General features: G+C 34.0%; 2 protein-coding genes across 4 annotated transcripts; one reads left to right on the top strand and one right to left on the bottom strand.

Annotated features, from left to right (window-relative positions):
- The first annotated feature begins 6,495 nt into the window (after positions 1-6,495).
- LOC122603772 (histone deacetylase 8) lies at positions 6,496-13,251 on the top strand. 2 transcript variants are annotated; one of them, XM_043776570.1, is made up of 3 exons: positions 6,496-6,815; positions 10,556-11,136; positions 12,846-13,251. In XM_043776570.1, exons 1-3 carry the CDS (start codon positions 6,533-6,535, stop codon positions 13,155-13,157), a joined length of 1,176 nt encoding a protein of 391 aa, XP_043632505.1. In that variant the 5' UTR covers positions 6,496-6,532; the 3' UTR covers positions 13,158-13,251. The 2 variants fall into 2 exon arrangements, with proteins under 2 accessions (XP_043632505.1, XP_043632506.1); XM_043776571.1 differs by having other exon boundaries at positions 12,849-13,251.
- A 965-nt stretch (positions 13,252-14,216) lies between these two features.
- On the bottom strand, positions 14,217-22,493 carry LOC122605962 (transcription factor LHW). 2 transcript variants are annotated; one of them, XM_043778926.1, is made up of 12 exons: positions 21,916-22,493; positions 19,084-19,221; positions 18,932-19,010; positions 18,343-18,384; positions 18,186-18,245; positions 17,706-18,027; positions 17,472-17,615; positions 16,403-17,172; positions 15,809-15,910; positions 15,417-15,557; positions 14,749-14,874; positions 14,217-14,646 (listed from the first exon to the last, which is right to left on the bottom strand). In XM_043778926.1, the coding sequence occupies exons 1-12, from the start codon at positions 22,008-22,010 to the stop codon at positions 14,473-14,475; spliced, it is 2,193 nt and encodes a 730-aa protein (XP_043634861.1). In that variant the 5' UTR covers positions 22,011-22,493; the 3' UTR covers positions 14,217-14,472. The 2 variants fall into 2 exon arrangements, with proteins under 2 accessions (XP_043634861.1, XP_043634860.1); XM_043778925.1 differs by having other exon boundaries at positions 17,472-18,027.
- Positions 22,494-23,328: the final 835 nt, after the last annotated feature.

Raw genomic sequence — 23,328 nt, forward strand, 5'->3', positions numbered from 1 at the left:
TCAGTTTCAGAAACAACACCACTGAAGATATTCAGACTAAAGTCAAAGACTGAAGACTGAAGAAGAGAATCATCTCAGAAGCAGCTCAGTTTAAAAGTACTTACAACACTTTTACACTGATTACGGGGAAGTCTTTTCAAAGTACTATAATGGCCTTTACCCGGTTAATAACATTATACCTTGTAAAGTGCTAGTTTGAGTAAAAGGTTGGGAATAAAGTGTGTTAAGTCACATCAAAGAAACTTACACACTTTACCTTAAATAAGCATGTTATGGATTTGACCTATAAATCCATAAATGCACCCAACCGTATTTGTACGGCCATTTGCCATGTCATCAAGACATCTTGGCCTATAAATACAAGAGTTCACACAACTTGCAAAATGCTAGAAACTCTTGCATTGCAACTTGTGAGATATACTCTAAGTAATTCTTACGAGTATTTCCAAGTTATTATAGATCACTTGTATTTCGGGATTATTTAGATATTTACACATTTGTGTTTATCTTTGTTCTGCAACAATCCTTGTATTTTGTTTATATCAATAAAGAAAATACATTGAAAAGAATAATAAGTATCTCAATGCTACATACTTGATTATATCTAGTATTTATATAGTTTATGCACTTGTTCTTTAAGTTATTTACTTTCTGCACTTTTATTGTATCCATATCTGGATCATACATCAAACTGGTCTGCTTCTAGTTTGATTGTACTTGCCAGTCGGGTCATATCTTGCTATATATTCGGGACTCACATCCTTACATGAAAAAACCACAACCACCAACAAAAGTCGAGTTATCGGTTTGCATTTCATAGTGTTTTTTTTATAATCCCATAAAGACTAACCCAGCGAGATACATACAACCAAAAGAAAAAAAAAGCTCGGCCCAGAAGCCAACTCAAAACCAAGACGTGGTAGTAGTAGCATCACGAAGTCATAAGCCACCAACCCAAAAATAATGAACGAGATTGAAAATAGCCCAATACCAAGGCCGGGGCGAGACATCGAAAACATTGTGGAATGACCTACTTATCTTTTAAGCAACGGTTTTGCGATCCATCAACCAGTTACTCGTCAATGTTTATGTTTATTTGGTTATATTATTATGTAGCAATTATTATGAAGTGTTGCGGCAGTATTGTTGTCACACTGTTTTATTGAATTTATTATTCAAATTAAAGAAAAAAAAAACCTATTGTTTGGACTGCAATTGTAAATGTTAATTTAATCAAAATTTTGAAATCTGTATAATTTACAGAAAAAGTCATAATATCGGTAATTCTTGTTTATCAATTTAAAACTCCTCAGTTTTGTAACTACACCAATGTATTCCGACATTGAGAAAATTGGATATTGTTATTGTTGTGTTTGCACAAGTCCAAATCATGGTCTACTTACTCATACCCTACACTTACACACACCAAAAAAAAAATTAAAACAACATTGTGACACACAAAAGGCGTGTATCATATTTTATGCTTAGCTTAGCCGTAGATATATGGGGTCACATGATCATTTATGTGTCATATACACCCATCACACACCATTTATAGCTTGTCTCGTTTTGGCCAATATTTTACAACCTTTTAGTTAGATACTGCTAACTAAATGGGTGATAACAATTACATTATCGAGTGACCTATTGTTTTTTTTCTTAATAATTATTTTAACAGCAGCCTTCGCGCCAAGCAAGACCGTCCTTGTCCATTTCCTTTCTCCATTCCGCCTCCTTTGCTTTTATAGTAGCTAACAATCGAATACCTATAATAACATTTAAGTGAAGAGTATGCGTGTAAGTATATGTTGTTATTGGACTTGAATTCCACTAACTTTTGGTTTTTTGGATAGGCAAAAAAACATTAAACTATTATCCGCTAATTCTTTTTTTACAATGTATTAGATTTAAAAGACAAATTTTTTGAGTTGGATCAAATATCACTTATTTTATTCAATTCCATCAACATCACAACTGAAAACATCTTTCAAAAGCTTGTAAACAAGTCACACCAATTTTACACTAGTATATATTCTCAACAATGGCCACATTACATACCACTTTAGAAATAATATGTTGGATTCTTTTCTCTTCGCTTATTCCGCTTTTTGAACATCGTTAACATGTAAATCGTTGATAAAGTAACGATCATGAACATGGTTATGATGAATGTGAAGTAATTGAGTGTGTTGATGGCTTCCATAGATAATGGTAAGCTTGAGAGACGAAAAGAGGGCATGATGATTACGATAAGGGTTATCGCGTAGGTTAAAAGGGTGAGAGAATATTGAAGAACCCACATTTTGGAAGGCGTTTGTTAGATGAATTCTCAAATCTCTACACAACTATTTAAAGGGTTTAATTTGTGACTAGATTACTCCACATTTGAAAAACACTTTATGAAAGAGCCATAAGGAGAAAACTTTACTTCATGGTCCAATGTGTGAGTCACTTGTTATTATATATATACAATATTTATGAGCTTAATTTTGTCAACTTTTATCCACATTGCCTCTGTATTAGGTTAGGTAAATATAGAATAAAGTATTAATGGTCTTTCATAATAATATTTGGACAATGTGGGCACGTAGTTAGATAGAAAAATGCACTTATTTTATTGATTGTATTTGACTATGAAAGAGTTGTAATGTTTCTAGATCAAATTAGGAAGCTCTATGAGCTCGATAAGAGCCTCCTAGCTAGTAGTATGTACGCGTTTCCATTATTCAATACTATTCAATGTCATACCTTCTAGTTTTGACTTATATATCCCGGTTACTCGATTAGATCAGTTACCCGGTTTTTAAGAAACAATTATATACTTTGGTTTTGTAAGAGAAAAGACAAATTAAGTAATTTGAGCTTTGTATATTATTTAAGTGTTAGTATTGCTAAAATTAAGCGTTATTATTATTTTATTGATGATTGTATGTATAAATTAGGTATAATTTTTGTTGATATAATGAATGCATGTGTTATAATATGTTTGCTTGCTCGCGGAAATAATTTAAAACTTGTATCTTCGTTAGAGTGTAATTCTTTTGCATTATTTTCGAATAAATTGTAAATTTGATCTCATCTTATAAAACTTTTAGAAGCCTTGATTTAACTTTATGAATATACAAGTTTGACTAAACAACATGATTAAACTAACTTGCTCAATCATTTTTGACAACAAAACGGATTCCACAAAAAACAAATTTATACAGATATTGGTTTATTTTAGTCACCTAGTTTCCAATTTGTTATTGTGACAATCATGAGCTTCATCTTTATTTTGTTTATAGTTCGTCTTTGTTCATAGCATGGTCGTTTACGTGTACGTATAGTCCGTCATTGTTTTTATTGAGTTCGTGTACTCGTACTTAATAAAGCAAGTTCGATTGTTCGATTAAGTTTTAGTGCATATGAAGTTTATTGGTTTGTTACGAGAGTTTTAGTGCGAAGGAAAACTAGACGTTCTTTAGAAATGCCAAATTAAAATATAAAGTTTGTAAAACGGTCTCGTGCAATGTTGCGGGGTTAGAACGGTTCTGCGCAATGTTGCGGGGTTAGAACAGTTCTGCGCAATGTTGCGGGGTTAGCAGAGCCGGTGGTCTGGTGGCGACGATGGATGGCGGCAATGGCGGTGACTATTGGTGGTGGTAGTGGCGTCGAGTGTTGTAAGTTGGTGGTGGCGGTGACTAGGTTAGCCTCTAAATCGGGGTGCAATCCGGAGGTGTTTCCGTTCAAATATCTAGGCATTGCGGTTGGTGTAAATATGTCGCGGTTAAAGAATTGGCAACCGATAATAGACAAAAATTCAAAATAATTAGGGAGGTGGAAAGCTAGCTTATTGTCCATTGGAGGAAGAATGACTCTCATTACATCAGTTCTTGGATCTTTGGGGACTTACTACTGCTTTCTTTTCTGTGTCCCAATCACTGTGCTAAACAAACTCGAGTCTATGAGGTCGAATTTCTTTTGGGGTGGAGATGTGCAAAAGAAGAAGATGATTTGGGTTAAATGGCAATCTGTATTAGCACCAAAAAGTGTTGGTGGATTGGGCATCGGTAGTCTTAAAGCTTTAAATCTTGCACTGCTATATAAGTGGCGATGGCGTGTTCTAACTAATTCTTCATTTCTTTGGGCCAAAGTTATCATTGCAGTCCATGGATCTAGTAGTCTATTTTCATTCCGAGCTAGAGGACCAGGGACATGGTCTCATATTTGCTCTACTTTCGGTACTGCTCACTCGGATCTCCTTCTTCCAAACACGGTTATCTCACACAAAATTGGATGCGGTTCTAATTCGAAATTCTGGGAAGACATCTGGATCGGCAACTCCACACTGGCAAGTAGATTCCCACGCTTATATATATGCACTTGAAAAACAACCTGAAAGTCTGATCTCTGATCGTTATGTGGCTAACGGGTGGGTTTGGGATTGGAGAAGCCCAATTCTTAGAGGACGTGTAACTAGCCAACTTGAAAGTTTGAAGTCTTTAGTAGAGCCGATCACTATTACTGAATCCCAAGACTCGTGGCAATGGTGCCTTAATGGTCAATCACAACTCTTGGTAAGTGACATTAGAAAGATTTTTGATTTATCTCTTCTCCCATGCGAGAACTTCACAACAAGTTGGAATCCTTTTGTGCCTAAAAGAGTTTAACATATTTATTTTGAGAATGTCGTGAGATCGTATTCCCACCCGATTCAACTTGAGCTTAAAAGGTATAGACATTCAGTCTATTACTTGTCCAATATGTAACCAGGGAGCTGAGCATAAACTTATATGTTTGTAGATTGTAACCTTATGCGTGAAACTAGAGCTTTAATGTCATCTTGGCTCCAATTATTTATTCCAATTTACAATCCTCCTGAAGGATCAAGGAATTGACGGTAACAAAGAAATACAAGAGTATATTGGAAGCTATTTTCGGAACTTGGTGGTGGCGATATGGAAACATCGTAATGAAGTTAATTTCAATGGAAGTGTTGCCTCAAGCTTGGATATTTTAAGCTTGGATATTTTTAACTTTATTGTTTCTAATTCTTTTTCTAGATAATTGTCGTAATATGAAAGATAGAGCTTAGTATGGCCACTTTGGTACATTAGTCCTACATATTTGATGTAATTTATTTTTTGTATCTTGTCGAAAGTTGATTATTAATATATATCATTCAACTGTTAAAAAAAGAAAAAGAACAATCATAGATGTAATTGATGTAAATATAAAGGAAATATCCATAAAAAGGTAATCTATTTACACAATTTTCTTATTAAAGCTAACTTATTTTGTTTTTCATCTATTCAAAGGACCCTGTTTTCTAAAATTTTCCTAATAAAGGGTATCTCGTTAGGTTTTGACAAACAACGCCCGTTAAATGCCACGTCACCAATGTCACGTCAGTAGTCATGTCAGCAAAACTGATGATGTGGCATCGGTGATGTGACGCTTAACGGACGTCGTCTGTCAAAAACTAACGAGATACCCTTTATTTGGAAATTTTTGGAAATATGATCCTTTAAATAGACGAAAATAAAATATGTTACCTTTAATAAGAAATTTGTGTAAATATATTAACTTTTTATGGTTTTTTCCCTAAATATAATAGTGAAAATATTTGAAAAAAATAAAAGTTTAAGGTATAAATTAAGATAAGAATTAGAATGTAAATTAGATCTATCTTTTTATAAATTTTATAAGGATAACTTTCTTTTATAAATTTTACTAAATGATGTTGATTAAAGGAAAATGAATTATTCGAAATGTCCTATAATTTTAAGTTTTTAACAATTTTTATAAATAGAAGGGGTTATATTATTTTTTATTTGAAAAAAAGAGTCATTTGATAGATTGTAAAAAACTAGCTAATCACCCCGGGTTCAACCCGGATTAACTTATAAACGCTTTACAAATTAACTGAATTATATCAGCGTAGTTTTAAAATATATTATCATGTTAAAATGTATAATAACAAGGTTAAATAAATTGAAAGGTTATGATAAGTTATTATGTAGATAACGAAACTAAAGGGAAACAGAACATGTGCAGTTGTGGACACATGTTGAAACACATACGGATAATAAAAACAAAAAAGTAAAACCTATCCAAAAAGACACTATAGTTTTTAGTCTGTTATAATGAAAAATTAAGGTGATTAAAAACTTACATAATAGTATGAACATTTAATAAAAATTTATATTAATGAGATATATTTATAAAAAAAAAGGATATTTTAAAATTAATATGATGATGTTATAATTAATTAAAAAGATGCATGAGAGTACATAATTTTTAAAAGTATTATGTTATCATAATTCTTTTTTATTTATATAATATAATATAATAATTTTAAAAAAATTATTAACGAAATATAATATCATAAATAAAATAAAAACATGTTTGAAAAAATTTATAGACATAACAAATAATTGTTTTTAAAAATAGTTTATTCTTTATTATATAATAAAGATAAACTGTATTCTATTAGCTCAAAAGAACATAAGCTAACCCAAACACCTCTGATCCAGTAGAAGCCTTAACAATGTCCGACTACCAGCAGCAGCAGGAGGAGGAGGCAACTGACAGTAACATAATAAACGTATTCTGGGACAAGGGTATGTTGGATCATGACATGGGTACAGGAGTATTCGATAGCGGAATAGACCCTGGTTTTCTAGACATCCTTGAAAAACACCCTGAAAACCCTGACAGGATAATTAACATTGTTTCCATCCTTAAAAGAGGTCCAATTTCCCCTTTCATTTCATGGCACTCTTCTTCTAAACCTGCTCATGTTTCCCAATTGCTGTCTTTCCATACCCAAGGTATGTATCTACATCTATATTGTAACCTTTATCATCAATCGTATTAAATAAAGTGTATTAGTGTAATATTGTTATTGATTATGATTCCATATCTGGGCCTTCTTTTGTGTGTATCAGACTTTTGTATGTATAATGTTACAACCGACCGTCTTCCACATTATTGGTAGGTGAAATATAGACAGGCTTACCCAGGCCCACAAGTGGAGAGTTTGATTCCATAATGACCTTCGGCCTACCGGGGTTGAGGACTGAACCCTTAACCTATGTCCCCATAGGCAAATGATTTTCCACTTCATCTAGCCCTGGCTTTTTTTTTGACCTCTTATTATATAACTAGGAATTTCATGCCGCCCAATGGGCGGCGTAAGTTTTTGAAAACGTTTGCGTTTATGGCTGGGGTTACAAAAATCACAAATTTATGGAAGACAAAAAATATTGAAACGCAATTTTTAAAAATTACAAAAGGAATATACTAAACCAAAAAATAAAAAAGAGAACCAAAAAAACAAAAAGAAATATGAAAACTAAATAAATAAGTTATATAAAAAAAACAAATGTTACATGTGAAAAAGGTATAAAAACGAAATGTTTAAAAGAGTACAAAAGAAATACAACTCAACAAAAAATTTAAAAAAAAATAAAAATAAAAACATAGGAAATAACAAAAGATATAGCATTTTAAAAAGTTATAAAAAAAATGTTAAATGTGATAAAGGTATTAAAAAAACAAAATGTTACAAAAGATTAAAAAAAACACAAATTATATAAAGTTAGGTGGTTAAAGTAATAAAAGAAAAACAGGAGGGACTGAAAAGTAAAAAAGCAAAAAAAACAGGGGCTAAAATGCAAATACTTTACTATTAAAAAAAAATAAATAAATAAGGGGGGAAGGCTTGAACCCGTGACCTTCACCCCCTAAGCCATAGAGACCAACCACTCTACCAAATCCACTTTTGTTGCTATAATTGCTAATTCTATTATTTATATTAAAACTGCATGTAAAGACAAAAAAAACACTGTTCACATCCTACTCCTTTATTATAGTTGGTAATTCTATTATTTATATTAAAACTGCATGTAAAGACAAAAAAAACACTGTTCACATCCTACTCCTTTATTATGGTAGGTAACATGGCCAGTTAGGATGTGATGGTGACTTTGGTTTATATGGCTGATACTCGTTACAAAACCGAAAGATCTATCAAACATTTTAAAACTATCGAAAAAGTTGATGATACAAGCTAAGAAACAAGCAGGTAAATGGATTAATTAAAGTGAATGAAAGGCCCGTTTCAAGAGGGACTATGTTACTACACAAAGAACCAAGGTAACATAAAAAGACATGAGCTGCTCAAAATGAAAACTAGGCCTGTTATATAAATGCCGAATGTTATCCATGCTAACAATCACCCATTACCTTTTGGTTTCTTGCCAGTAAAATGCTCATTCCCATTTAATATTTGGGGGTGAGTTTCAAATCCATAACCAATTTATCCGAAATGAAGTTGTGTGTGGATCTGCTATCAATCAGAGTCAATAGCTTGGTCGTGCTTTAAAGCCATAAAGTTTCATGTTGGTTATAGATGATTGACCAAAGAGTCCATAAAGGTTGATTTTAGCTTGTTCATCATTGCGATCTTGCTTGTTTATTGTTTTTGTTTCTTACTCATCAGCAACTATCTCAAGAAGTTTGATGGTCTCCGTTTTACATTGTTGTCCAAAAACTGTATTTTTGGTGTGTGGTTCTGTTTTTTTTTTTTTGCATCTGTTAGACACTTTTCGGTAGGTTTTTAGGTGAAGCTAGCTCTGTTAAAACTCCTTACAGATACTGGCTTTAGGTGTACAGTAGTAACATCCGTGGAACTGACATTCTTAACTGACGGGTGTATATGGACATCAGTGTTTAGTTCTTCCTTACATCCATTTATATAAACTCCCAATAGACATTTCTCAGGCCAGTTTGAGACTCGGGCTGATATCCAGGCAAACTCCTTACAGTATTCTTGAAATTTTCCAATTTGTTTTACCCTGCACAAGTACTCATCCGGGTTCTAGAACTCATGTGGTCCAAAATGTTTTTGGAAGGCAGGTAACAAGTTCCTCCCAATAAGTAATCATCCGTTCTGCAGTCAGCCATGAGTACATATGTAGCGCATCACCGTCCAGATGCATCGCTGCAACGTTTACCATGTCGCCTTCAGGGGTATAGTTAGAACGAAAATACTTCTCGCCCTTCAGGATCCATCCCCTTGGATCTCCTTCACTGAAAGAAGGAAAGTCCAATTTGTGGTATGGACGAAATCGTCTGAAGAAGTCTCGGCATAATCATGCTGCTGTTACACTTTTTCTTGAAGTTGGCTTTGAATGCTGCTACATTGTTGTGTAGGGTATCCATCGTATCCAATTTGGCCACAATAGCAGTCAATTGGGGGGTGACTTGGTCTGAATTGGAATCTCCGGTATCTGAATCCCTTGTTCGCACTGTCGCTTCACAATTCCCGGCAATGGAACCAAATGAAAGAAACAAAGAAACAAGCAATTTATTTGATTGATTTAACTCAAATGAAAACCCCAATTCGAGAGGGGCTATGTCTCTGTACAAAGAACCAGGGTAAAATAAAAAGACATGAGCTGCTCAATCAAAATGAAAAATAAGCCTGCTATTTAAATGCTAATAGTTATCCATGCTGACACATGAGGTGACTTGCTGGTTTCTTGCGAGTAAAAACATTACCTGGGTCTGACCTTCTAGGATCTTATCAGTTGATTTGTAATGATAATAGTAAGTGATGATTGATACATTGCAGGTACTTCATACTTGGGTAGCAATCCATTAGACATTATATATATTTATATATTTTTTTATTTATTTGGGTAATCATGGGTGTCCTACTCGCTTTGCGAGCAGACTAATCCCAAGAGCTGACTTGCTTTACGAGCCCAGAGTCAAAGCAGGTGAGCCTCTGTGGCCACTAGGGTATCTTTTTGTAAGGAACTAGGAATTCAACCTAGGGAGTTTCACCCTTTTGGAGACACATGCCCAATCAATGGATCATCAAAATAACAATATGTGATAAGCTGATCCATTTTCATGTTCTTAGTCCTTACAAGTAAGTCTCTTCTATTCCATAGTGATCACTGAAAGTAAGTTTTGAAGACCACAAGATCGATAAAATGTTGGGGACTGCAGTCCTAGTAACAGAACATACGAATACATAATTGTCACAAGTTAAGTTCTAGTAATTTGATGTTAGAAGATAAACATAACCTCGTCTTTGGAATGTACTTGATGTGTAAAAGAACACGCTAAACTGAAAGATCTTTGGCTACTTATATATGAGACCAGAATGACGTTTTATTGGTAACAATTATGCTAATGAAATTCAACATTGTTGGGCTTTAAGTGGCAAACTGGCAATGGTCTCTTCAAAATGACCTGCTTCCGAGGAGGACACGTTATGTCAATCATTGCTTAATTAATCCCTATATCAGTAAATTTGGCATACTCTACCATAGCTTTTACTGCCTCTTGATAGATTATTTTAATTATGTATATTATATTATTGCCTATTTAAATAAGGAAATGCTACTACATCTACTTTGATTTTGGTAATGCCTGTTTGTACCTTGCTTACTAATAACCCTCAACAATACAAGTTTAATAGTAACCTATATTCTAAAAGTTTTGCTGTGTGACCAAACTATGCATGTGATGTTAAAAAATGTATGTTATGAAACAGAATATATCGACTCTCTACTCGAAGCAGATAAAAATGGAGGAAAAACAATTTGTAGTGGGACATTTCTGAATATTGGGTCATGGAATTCTGCACTTTTAGCTGCTGGCACTACACTTTCAGCCATTAAGTATATTCTTGACGGACATGGAAAGTTATGTTATGCATTGGTTAGGCCACCTGGCCATCATGCTCAGCCTACTCGAGCTGATGGCTATTGCTTTCTAAATAATGCGGGCCTTGCTGTTCAATATGCTTTAGATTCGGGTTGTAAAAGGGTTACAGTTATAGATATTGATGTTCATTATGGTAATGGAACTGCAGAGGGTTTCTACCATTCTGACAAAGTTCTGACTATTTCCCTTCATATGAATCATGGTTCGTGGGGGACATCTCATCCTCAAAGTGGAGATATAAATGAGCTTGGTGAGGGGACTGGATATGGGTATAATCTGAATGTGCCTTTGCCAAATGGAACGGGGGACAAGGGATATAAGTATGCAATGGTGGAGCTCGTCTCCCCTGCTGTTAGAAAGTTCAGGCCTGATATGATGGTTTTTGTTGTTGGTCAAGATTCAAGTGCTGTAAGTCAAAATAAATTCAATCCATATTTGACTATTTATAGAGGTTGCTAGAGAGACCAATTGGGCGGGTTGGAAAGGTCTTAAAGATGGTCATTTTTTAGTAAAAGGCACAACCAACAAACCCTATTATCACGTCAACCCAATGTGACTTTGAGCAACTAGCAAACCCAACAAACCCTATGTCATGTGATAACAAGGTTTGTTGGTTTGGTTTTTTGAACAATGAATGTGTTATCTTTTGGGTAAAAAAACAGTACCATGACAATGCAACAATACTCAATCCTGTCAAATGTGAAGTAGACAGTCATAGAGTTGAGGTTGCTCCTAGAAAAACACTATTATGACAATGATGATCTAAATTTTTCAATAAAGCTATGTAAGAGATCCTATGCATATAAAATAGACTCTAAACAACTAGCAAATCCATCCTGCTTTTAGCTAATATTTCGACTTTGACCTTTTTTAAGTAAGGACTCAAACCATAGCTACCCATTTATAAGTTAATGGGTCGAAATTGTCCGAAATTGTCTTTTCGCCAATTTGGTAATGTGTATCATAAAAAATAAATACATTTTGGACTAAAATTGGAGGTGCAATTGACATTTATAGAAAGACATTTACACAAATCCATGCATATTTATAAATTATCCAGACTAGAATCCACAACCTATTCATTGATATGTGATGACATATACTCATCACACATACCACTACGGATACAATTAACATCCGAATCATTGATTATAAAAACTAGATCTGATGGCAATCAGTCTAATAAAAAAAAGAACCTGATAACAATTGGAGAATGCTAAAATGACTAACGGTTTACAAATTTTTTTATACTAACTGATGTGTCATATGATGCAAGTGTTCCATGTCATTGTATTAACTTAATAGCTGGCATTACGTAAAATTCTCATTTTTAATGACTTTCCTTCAGTACCCACCTTATTAGTTTTCTCTCCTTTAAATACAAAAACGTTTTTCTCTTCCCACAACAAAATATTTGTATAACTCAGAAGGTCAATTTTTTCTAAGGTCCTTTTTGTTTGTAAATAGTCTTGAACTTTTTTCTATAGGTTTTTGGGATTTGTTATCGGTTTACAACATGATATTTTTAACTTCTTTTCTCATTTTTCCTAAAGTGATACTGTATTGTAGTTGTATGGAATGCGTTTCTACCAAAAAGATGTGCTGATGATAGGTATAAAAGTCTAAGATGATATATTTTAATATACTCTGATTTTTAAAATTACATATTTAGTAATTAAATGTAAATAACATATTATATATAATTTACATATTTGATTACTCCGTATATTGATTTTCACTTTTTCATAATCAATTATTATGTGAGTGATAACTGCTTATGAACTTTGTTCATGTAATGTAGATGACGAAAGAAAAATTGATTTGATTGGATGTAATTAGATTGAGTTGAAGAGGAAGGCTAACTATGGAAACGGCATTATGGGAAAGGGTAATAAATTTTTACGAGATGGCAGAAAAAAATAAACTAATTAATTACTCATTATATGATGTATGTTAATGTATGACATGGAGGGTCTAGTCAGATTACATGTCAGTTAGTATAGAAAGGTTTGTATAAATTGTTTGTCATTCTAGCATTTCTCAATTAGTTATTTGTTAATTTAAGAATATCAACATGAAGTCTAACAGCTAGCACGTTTGATTCGATCTGATATTAGCAGTTTGATCCAAATGGAAGACAATGTTTATCAATGGAGGGTTATCGAGACATTGGCCAGATAATTCGCAGGCTAGCTGATGATCATTGCAACGGGCGCATCTTAATTGTGCAGGAAGGTGGGTATCATGTAACATATTCAGCGTATTGTCTTCATGCAACTCTTGAAGGCGTGCTTAATCTTCCGGCACCTCTGTTATCTGATCCCATTGCTTACTACCCTGAGGATGATGCATCTGCTATTAAAGCTATTGAATCAATTAAACACCATCAAGCAACAGTTGTACCATTTTTAAGAGATGCCACCCATTAGCCTTTCTGTACACATGAAATAGATTGCAGTTATTTAGAATCAAACTGTTGTACCAGTTCTCTTTATTTAATGACTCAGGAAATCATTTTGTTTAGTTGGGTCTTCTTGATCTTCCTTTTTGCTTAAACTAGAAAAACAGTACTATTTATTTAACACAAAACCAGCCTAATGCAATCATCATACCCATCAAGTAGGTTGGGTCCGCAGGCGTAAAATCGTTGCAGGTTTTTCACAATGGGTCACTGATCAGGACTTGCATTTGGCACATCTCTACGCCTACTTGTAAAGTTAGTTAATTCAGGTCACTGATCAAACCTTGAAGGCAAAAATAACTCTCAACTCTACTATTATTTCCACAACCTCCTTCACCTTTTCTTCATTTTTACTTCTCCTGGCCTCGCCGCCCACCCGTCTCTATCCAAGCTCGTTGACGACCCCGTCCTCTCAGATGATCTACTCATGTTCATCGGCGACCCCATCCTCTCTGGTGATCTTCTCCTTCTCCCCTTCCTAAACCTTTCGTTCTATTTTTGCTGTGATTTTGAATGGTCTTGTATTAATATAAAGAGTTAACAAATGATTGGCATCATTTGGTTTGGTTCTCTCATTATATTCCAAAACGTGCATTTATTCTATGGTTGGTTATGAGCGAAGACTTAAAACACAAGACTTGCTGCTCCAATGGGACATTCCTAGATCACAAAGCAATGTAGCTTTATCCTGTTCGCTATGTGGGCAGGTTGCAGATTCTCATCCTCATTTGTTTTTTGTGTTCTTACTCTTCACAGGTATGGGACGAGGTCAATACAAAGGCTGAGTTAGCTGGTTCTGATCATGCTTGGCAAAGATATCATTGACGTGATGGCTTGAACAAATGGCTAGATATTATATTTGGAATGAACGCAATCAAAGACTCTTCAACAGCAAATGAAAGAAGTGGGAAATAATTAGCTGGAGTTATCATTAATACCATATAGTTGAAGTTGCATATGTCCAATCTACTTGCAAGGCTGTTTGCATAGTTTTGGGCTTGCTTGTATAGAGCTTTGAATCCACCAGTAGAAAAAACATACAGCAAAAAACTATTTTCATACAGAAGAAGCAATGAACACATGATAAATACATTACCAAGAGTAGGCTACATAGACATTGAAGCTCTGAGCAACTACACATATTTCTGTAAGCAAAAAACGCTAGTCAATCAAAAGGCCAGCTAATAACATACAACACTTTTGTAACCATCAACAAAACAAGGCTGTGATCAATGTCGGTCATGGCAGAGCTGCTCTCAACATATCCTAGCCGCATGGTGGGATTACTGTATACTACGTGGTCCAACACTCACTGCGTTTGTGGCCATTTGAGGAAAAGATTGTTCATGAACTGGAACATTCACATTCCCGCTGCAATCAGCACCATTCTTAGAAGCTTGGTCAAAGAGGCTTACAAGTGAGAGAAATATTTCCATTCGTGTCACGTCCCTGTTAGCCTGTTTACACAGTGTTGTATAATTTATGGAAGTAACTTATAATTAAGTCTATGTTTCAGCTTAACAGTGAAACTATGATTGATTACTGTACAGTAATTTTACCTCTACAGTAAAGTGTGCCCATATCTTGTCATTACGTGACTCCATCACCCCCTTCAAGATTGTCAACCCCAACCCTTTAATAATATCTGCTATCTCTAAGAATGAACCTCTTTCTTCACAAAGCATCTGCTACCCAACAAGCAGATACATAAGCACAAAAATGGAAACTAGATATGGAAAAATGGGCAGGCCGGTTAGGGTAGGGTCCAAAGGAAAACATGTTGAATTGCAATGGATTGACCAGGTAGAACCAAGAACATTTTGTGTAAAGTATAATGGATAATATATTGAATATGACACTAAGCTATACTATACCGTTAAAATGAAATCTAATTTGTTTAAATTGGTAAATTTAGAAAGCTTGTTGCATTTGACCCATTTCAATTATAGGTAAGTTTTTACATTTGACCCTTTGTGAATGGCAGAAAAAACCCAGCACTACCTTTAATACGCCTTTTTCTCATTTGGAACTTCAACCAACAACTTTTTGGTTGTTGGGTGAGCCAACTTGATACCATCAGGCCAAAGGCCCTCTAAAGGAAACAAGTGAAATTTGATTCATTTAATTGTTATACATAATATTTAACCCAGATCACTGATTTCAAGTAAATTGGTCTAGTATTGCCACCTTCTAAAACATGAAATAAATGCCTGCCAGCGGTCCATACCTCCACAAGCATTTGGCGAGGCGAATTCAGATCCTCAACTATAATAGGACAGACCATTGTTTGCGAACCAACCTCGTATGCCCATGTTGCTCCTCCTTCAAAGTTGTCCCTTAACAAAAGTCCACCGTCCTTGCTAACATTCTACACTTAAATCAAATAATAGAAATCTGTTACATCTATCGAATAATAGACTCCTGCTCTTCCAAAAGACGAGCTATAGTCTAATTTGGATTTTGGATAACAGAAGTAGTTCAAATTATAAAAATTACTCAACATATTCACATCTATGCAGGCTTCATTTTGCGAAAAGCATCTTTTTGTCATACCAATATCGAGATTTGTCCATTTCCGCTTTAAAATATAACGACACCATACAAAGATGTAAATCATACCTTTGAATCCCCCATTTTGTTTAGCTTGTCTGCATGCCTTGTAACATTTTGCAAGAAAAGCATGTGCTTGATTGTGCGTTCGAGCAAAGCATCAATGCTACACTGTTTATGATGCAAAGAAAAAAAAAAGAAACAAGTAAAACATCTTTATTTTGCCGATACCACGGGTGGAGGTGACAAAGTGGGCAGCTGGGGCAGCTTGTGTAACGGGTCAAAAGCGGTTGTTCTTAATATTAGATCAGGTTTACCTCCAAATCCTTTGTGAACCTCTTTTAAAATTAACATGTTATATATGGTTAGCAGAACTAATGTAATTACAATAATAATTTAATGCTTTAAAATATTTTTTAAATGCTAGGCTTTAAAAAACACTTTGGGCCACTTTTAACCTTATGATCCATCTGAACAATTTCCGCGTTAGATATTTTTTAGTTCAACCTATCTGACTCATTACCAATAAACGATGACCTAAATTGACACATTCACAAGTAACTGTGTTGAATAGTCACATCTACTACATACCATCAAACCTTTGGTGTTCTTAAACAATGTATTGTTTATAATAACAAAAGAAGCTGCCCATATGAGTAATACCTTGGCACCATTCGGGACAATTTCTCTTAATTCCTTTACACGATCTTGGATCATCTGGCGGTCTTTTGGTCTAGGTCTAGGGTTATCTCCAGGTTTAAGTCTCTTGCGATTTGATTTGCTGATTTCATCCGTCTTCTTAGCATTCCCAGATCCAACACCACTATCCTTTTTCAGCTCATTTCGTTGGTCAGCCCAAGAACTAATCTGGGATGAAATAACGGAGCTAGTATCAGAAAAGTTCCCCCCATCTTCCTTATATGAATAAGAACTTGTCACCCCGGTGCTTTTCAAAGATTTGGGAACGCCAAGCAGCTCTTTTTGCATCAGATTAATACCCTGAGTAGCCCAAACAGATGTTGAACAATTAACAGGAGCAGAGGAGCTGCTGGTTTTTGTCAATGATGAGTATGACATCATATCATCTGAATTAGGTTTCAAAGATGACTGAACCTTAGACACGACTGCATCTAAAAGATGGTCACTGGTTGCAGATGAATATATACCACTATCGGATTCTCCTTCATAAACTGAAATTAGCTCTAAATCCATACTATCCTTTCTAAAACCCAACAGGTTTGATTCAACCCCATTATTAACAAAGTTATTCCGACTTCCGCCAAAGACTTTGTTTTCAAAATCCATACCCACAATATCAAATAAGTCATCTCTTGATGGAGGTTTTAGACATGCTTCTTCTGAGGACATTGTAAGAGCTTGAAATAGTTCATGTTCTAACTTATCCTTATTTGAAGTTTGCTTGGGCTGTGTGTCTGCAACATGAAGCACATGGTTAGAACTTAGAACCAACTTTGGGTCTAGCAGGTCAAAAGCATTCCCTGAGTCAAATTGGTTGACAGTTTTCAACAATGTAATTTTAATGAAAAAAACCTCCTAGAATCCTAGATCATTTTACTTATTAAATTGAATTATCATTGAAATTGACATCTTTTGTCTATAATACTTGATACACTAAGTAGTTATAAAAAACATTCGAAAACTGAATCGGGTCAACCAAACCAGCTCACAAGCTATCGGCCATTAATTGAGTTTGAAGTTTGGGCAGTCTTACCAACATGAGTGCTGGAAAAATGAGCATCTGTAAAAAGTTGTCGATCTGAGCATGCAACTTGAGAGATGATAGTATCAGCATGATCTCCCAAAAATGCACCTGATGAGATGTTTTGTTCCATTGATTTAAACAGGTTATACTTTTCTGAGAACGAGCCAAAAGCAGTTTGATCAATTTTGTTATCAAAATTTGTAGAAGTTTGATGACAAACTTTAGAGTTTGCAAGTGTTGAACCTTTAGCCACTTGGTTATCTCCAACACACCTGCCAAAGGAGAGAGAAGTATGTCCACTGCTTCCGGAAGCCTGAGGTGAGTGGCTGTAGCCCTGATTATTGCAGCTGTCTGGTATAAAAAGTGTACCGTCTGTCACTTTAGATTTTCCTGATGAATGCGCAAAAATAGAATTCCTATGGCAGATAGGTTCCTGAGTATATGGAGTAGGCTCCATAACATCTTCATTTTTCATGTAGATATCTGTTAATAATGCACCAGGAACACATCCAAGTTGAGAAATTAAACTCTTCACATCATTCACAAATCCAATATTCTCCATAATCTGTAGATATAGTCAATTGCAACAAATTACTAAATGATTATAATTACATAAAAAAAAAAAAATAACAGTCATCTACACTCCTAAATTTGTTTAGTTTCTCACACAAATGTTTGCCTATGACAATATATTTAAAGAATGGAAGATAAAGATGAACTGACAGCTGAGGATGAACCAAGTTGAACAACCCCATGAGGATGAACAGGAATGACTGCTATTGTCTGAAACAAAACGAGAGGGAACCATTTCATTACTAGTTATTAATAAGGTAAAAAACTAAAATGATATCCATAGTTTGAAGATTAAAAATTACGTTACCTGAATGCCAGCAGAGATTTGGGTAGAAACCTCATTTGATACCTGGTAGCAAATGTGTGAATAGAGTTAAATACACATTTATAATCAGAAATCTTCATTTTTTCCCGTCAGCAAGAAGTTTTAAATTCGCCATTTGAAAGTCATAAAATGATGCAAACATAGACATCTTCTAGATAATTGTTTGTTCCAGTGGATAATTCGACCCATTTACTTGTGAATGGGTAATGAAATATACCTTAAAATAATGGGTCAAACATCTTAACAGATTTATTTTTTTATTTTTTTTATACATGAAAGTATAAAACCTCCATAAATCATTTTCTTTAGATGATTAGATCATTGTGAAAATAAATAGTTTCAATTATCATATTGACCAGACTAGGTATTTATAACACACCTAAAATTTTGCACAAGAAGTGTTTGACCATCCCAGGCCACTAGGACTTGTATCAAAGTTGACTTGTTACCCAACCCACACATTTGGATCCAACTAGTAAAAGGAGTAGAAGAAAAATGAGCCTTTCACATTGAACTGCCAGACTTCACCTAGACCCCTAACAAGTTAATTTTATGAACACGAAGTGGATACCTCGGAGGGATGAACTAGCATTTTGTTATCGGAGACAATCCATTGATGATTTCTAGTAAATGCAACCCTTCCAACTAATCTGAAAATACTTGTAAAATTTAGCCAACAAATAAATTACGAGAAACATAAAAAAAGAAGCTTCAGAGACGCACCCTTCCCCTAAAAGATTGATGTAGTTGTCTTTCATCATTTTGGTCACAAGCAAGTGAACTTTGTTTGTGGCTTGCATTCCATGCCCACTATTGGAATAAATGATAGGTTCATAATAACATTCTTCCCATATTAAAAGCCTACAATAAAGAGTCCCAATTAGTCAACAAGAATCTACGATTGGTATTCACAACCAGTTGAGCATACATTCTTCCATTATATATTCTCACAATTCAACCAACAAATAAATCACTAGATGTCTCTGATCTTTCCTTAAATATCTAAATTACCCTTAAACAAGGACAAAAGAAGTTAACTTGTATTTATGTTACTTTGAACAATATGGGCATCCCGATGTCACAATATATCACATGGGCTGAAAGCATTCCTAACCTAGTACTTGTGTCCTACTTGAAAACATAGAATTACAACACATGGGCTCAACAGAAAATTACACACAAGAATGGACACTTCACCACAACATACATACTAGTTATCATCACCAGTCACTAACCTGCACCAAGGCGAATTAAAGGTACCTATTTTTTTTCTATTATCCGGTTTTATGTTTTTTACTGTATATGCACCTTACCCTTAATAATTTAGTATATTTGATTCCTGAATTCCTGATATCGATGTATAAAAACCGATAACCTTACTCAAATAATTGAAAATACAGATTGAATTATGCCACATAGACTGGAGAGAAAGAATGCAAACCAGAAACAGACACTTCACGACGACAAACCTAGTTACTAACATGAACAAAGACAAAACAGAACAACCTAAATACATGAAACCAACAACACAAACAAAAAGTTAGAGACAGGGAGCCAAATTACATGCATATTAAAAGGATAAACAAAAGAAGTACACAAAAGCCATAAAGGATCAATGGCATGTCAAATCTTTTAAAGAACACTGTTAACTTTATATGGCTAGAACAGGAAAAGTACACTCTACCCATCAAGAATCAATGGCATGTCAGATCATACAAAACATTATTATCAGCATAAAAAGATCATCATCCCTACTAACTAAAACAACTAACTCGGTTCATCGTACTTGCCTTTGTTACCATTTGGTCATTAGACGTGCTTTTTGGGTGTGTTTTTTTTACATATTTTATCATGAAAACCAAAATTCCTTACCCCTGGCCAATTTACTAAAACATTTTAATGAAACAAAATTAATCCTGAAATATGCTTTCAATGAGTGAAAAGAAACAAATAAAACTTGCTTTTAGGAATAAATCAAAATAAAAGCAACTATAATAATACAGGAAGAACATTTATGCAAGTACTGTTTACATTATTATTTAGTGCAATTTTCTACAGAGTCACTAGCAAAGATTAGTAGAAGAACAGATCTAAAACCATAAACAAAACAGAATAAAATATTTCCGTATTCTAAATTGTTCTGTACATAATTTAGAACATATAGAACCTGATATTGACGTATCAAGAACCCATAACCTTATACCCATGTACTTGAAAAGACATGTGACAGGTGCTATTTTTTGTCTTGCTCTGTTCATAGATTGAATTATAACATGTGGACTCAGGAGAAGGAATACAAACAAGAACAGAAACAGAGAAACTTGACCACAATAAACCTGCTCTATATCCTCACTAGTCACTTACATGCACCAAGACAAAACCGAACCAATCTAAACATATTAAACCAACTACACAAATAAAACGTTAGAGACAGGAAGTCAAAAGACAGTAATATCAAGAAAATAAAACAAAAGAAGTATGCAAAAGCTATAAGGATCTATGGTATGTCAAATTTTAGGAACCATACTATTAAGTATTAACAAAACCACTAAATCTCACTTTATTAGAACGAACTACTACATAATTAACCAAAAGTCCACATATCATCTCTTAAAACCCATACCTAAAAGCCACTAAAGTTTTACCTATTTACTAACTATAATAAGCGTACCACAAAAATGACAGTAATATTAAATATGAAAACACTTCGTTTTCAATGAAATGTATTGCTAGGATTGTTAAGCAATTTACTATGTTGGTAGCAAAATGCAAGAACGTTGCCATCACTGGTAATATCAGTGACAGGTAGAACATATAAAGTACATTGTTACGTTAACCAATTAACTCCAAACTTATAATAGTTGAGTTAGCGGGAATATTGAAAAAAAAAACTTCCTGGTGAAATTTTTCAAAACAAAAAGGGTTGTGGTGTACTTATTTTACGTATCTAATGTATGAATCCTGAACTAACTTTTGTTTACTATATGGTTATAAATGTGTATGCAAAGATACATTTATAAGTGTGTTGTACCGTTTATAAATTAGAATTATTTGAATCCTAATGCACCCTTACACTTATACTCATGTACTAGAAAACATTTATGAAGTTACAACATATGAACTCAGGAGACAAAATACAAACTAGAAACCGACACTTCACCATAACAATAACACACCTCCAAGAACGGTCCACCTGCTCATTGTACTTTACGTTTGTTCCGCTTTATTCATTAGGCCTATTCTGTTCTAATTTCGGTCAAAAGCATATAATTTTCCATGTACAATTAAGTGAAGAAACATAAACCTAAATGAGTCATAATGGAACATACTTCAAGTGACCAAAATGGGACAAAAAGTATACATTGAATTGCCAATAGTTATGTGGAATATATTAATCAACATTTGTATAACTAAGTTCCCTTCTAAAAAAGAATGCTAACAACAAAATTAATAAATTCTCAAATAGTAAAACAAAACAAAATAAAACATCCCCAGAATCTTCTTATATACAAATATGAACAATAATTAATAACAGTAAGAAGGAAGTGAACTTACTTAGGGTTTTGGCAGCCAATCTTCCAAAAAATAGCATAACACCACTGATTAACACCACATAGTGTTTTAAGTGCTTCTTTTAGCAAATAACCCATTATTAGTATCACTATTATATTATACTTTATAAAAAATAAAAAAGCTTCTTATTTTTCTTATAAAAAAAAAAGTGCAAGTGTAAGCTTCTAACTAGCCCTGCAAGAAGCTCTACCAGCTTGTTTAGTTCTTATTCCACCACTTGCTTTTTTTTGTGGATCCAAAATCCCCATTCCCCAAAATACCATCCATCTCATTCTATACAACCATCTATCACTATATCTATATGTATATGTATAGATACACACACTCACACACAACAAAAAGTTTCTTGGGTTTTGACAAGTTTCACCATGTCTGTAAAGTGAACAATATAAATATATAAAATGTGACAGCTTTTGGAGGGGAAAGGGTTTCACTTTTTTGATTGGGTGTTGTTTTTATCTTTCTTGTGTTGTGCTTGTTCTCTTCTGTTTGAGTATTTTCTTTTGAGTACTTTTTTTTATGACAAGATGAGAGAGAGAGGTTTCTGTGTGTGTGTGTGTGTGTGTGTCTCAGTTGTTAAATCACGTATATTTGTTCTGCTGCAGTTGCAACACACATTACACACATTAGATTTTGAACCAAAGTCATATCTAGTCAATCAAATCCTGCCAGTATATAACTTGTATTTTGTCCCAATAAATCATTTTATATACCAAATGAGTATTGTAAAAGAAGTGTTAAATTAAAACAAATAAAATCAGATATTGACTCTTAAATCATGATGAAATTGATGCATAAAAATTTATAAAATAATTGATGCACATTAGTGAAGAAAAATTTATTAATTTATTTATTTTACTTTAATACTTGTTTCATTTTATCTAAAACCTATATATATATATACACATATATTAAGATGTCGACGGGCAAGATACACACCAATACAAACCCATTTAACCCAAAAACACCAGACCCTTTGACCTAAATTTAACCCAATAACCCATACAAGTATACAACCTATTCTACCTGAAATCAATCCGTAACCCTTTTTGAATTGTCAATCCGATTTTTTTCAAGCTGGTGAATTGAGTTCAGGTTGATAGGTGTGACGTTGTGGGTTTTGACCTTAAAGTTTTACTGGGTCTAGTCAAAGTCAGAAATTTGTGAAATTTTAGTCCAATGAACATCGTCAAACTTAGTATATATTTCCATTGTCAATATGAGGGCGTAACTTAATAATTTTATGACGATTATTTGAGATTATATTTTCTTTTCTATGCTAAAAAGATATTTATGCATTTGAACTTTGATGTAATATCGGTAGGATTTGTTTTTAAACACAACCTCTTAGTTTAGATCAACCGGTTGAAAAAAAAAAGGTTTTAGTAGGTAAGT

This window comes from Erigeron canadensis, chromosome 6, assembly GCF_010389155.1.
Source record: "Erigeron canadensis isolate Cc75 chromosome 6, C_canadensis_v1, whole genome shotgun sequence".
NCBI classification, from domain to species: Eukaryota; Viridiplantae; Streptophyta; class Magnoliopsida; order Asterales; family Asteraceae; genus Erigeron; species Erigeron canadensis.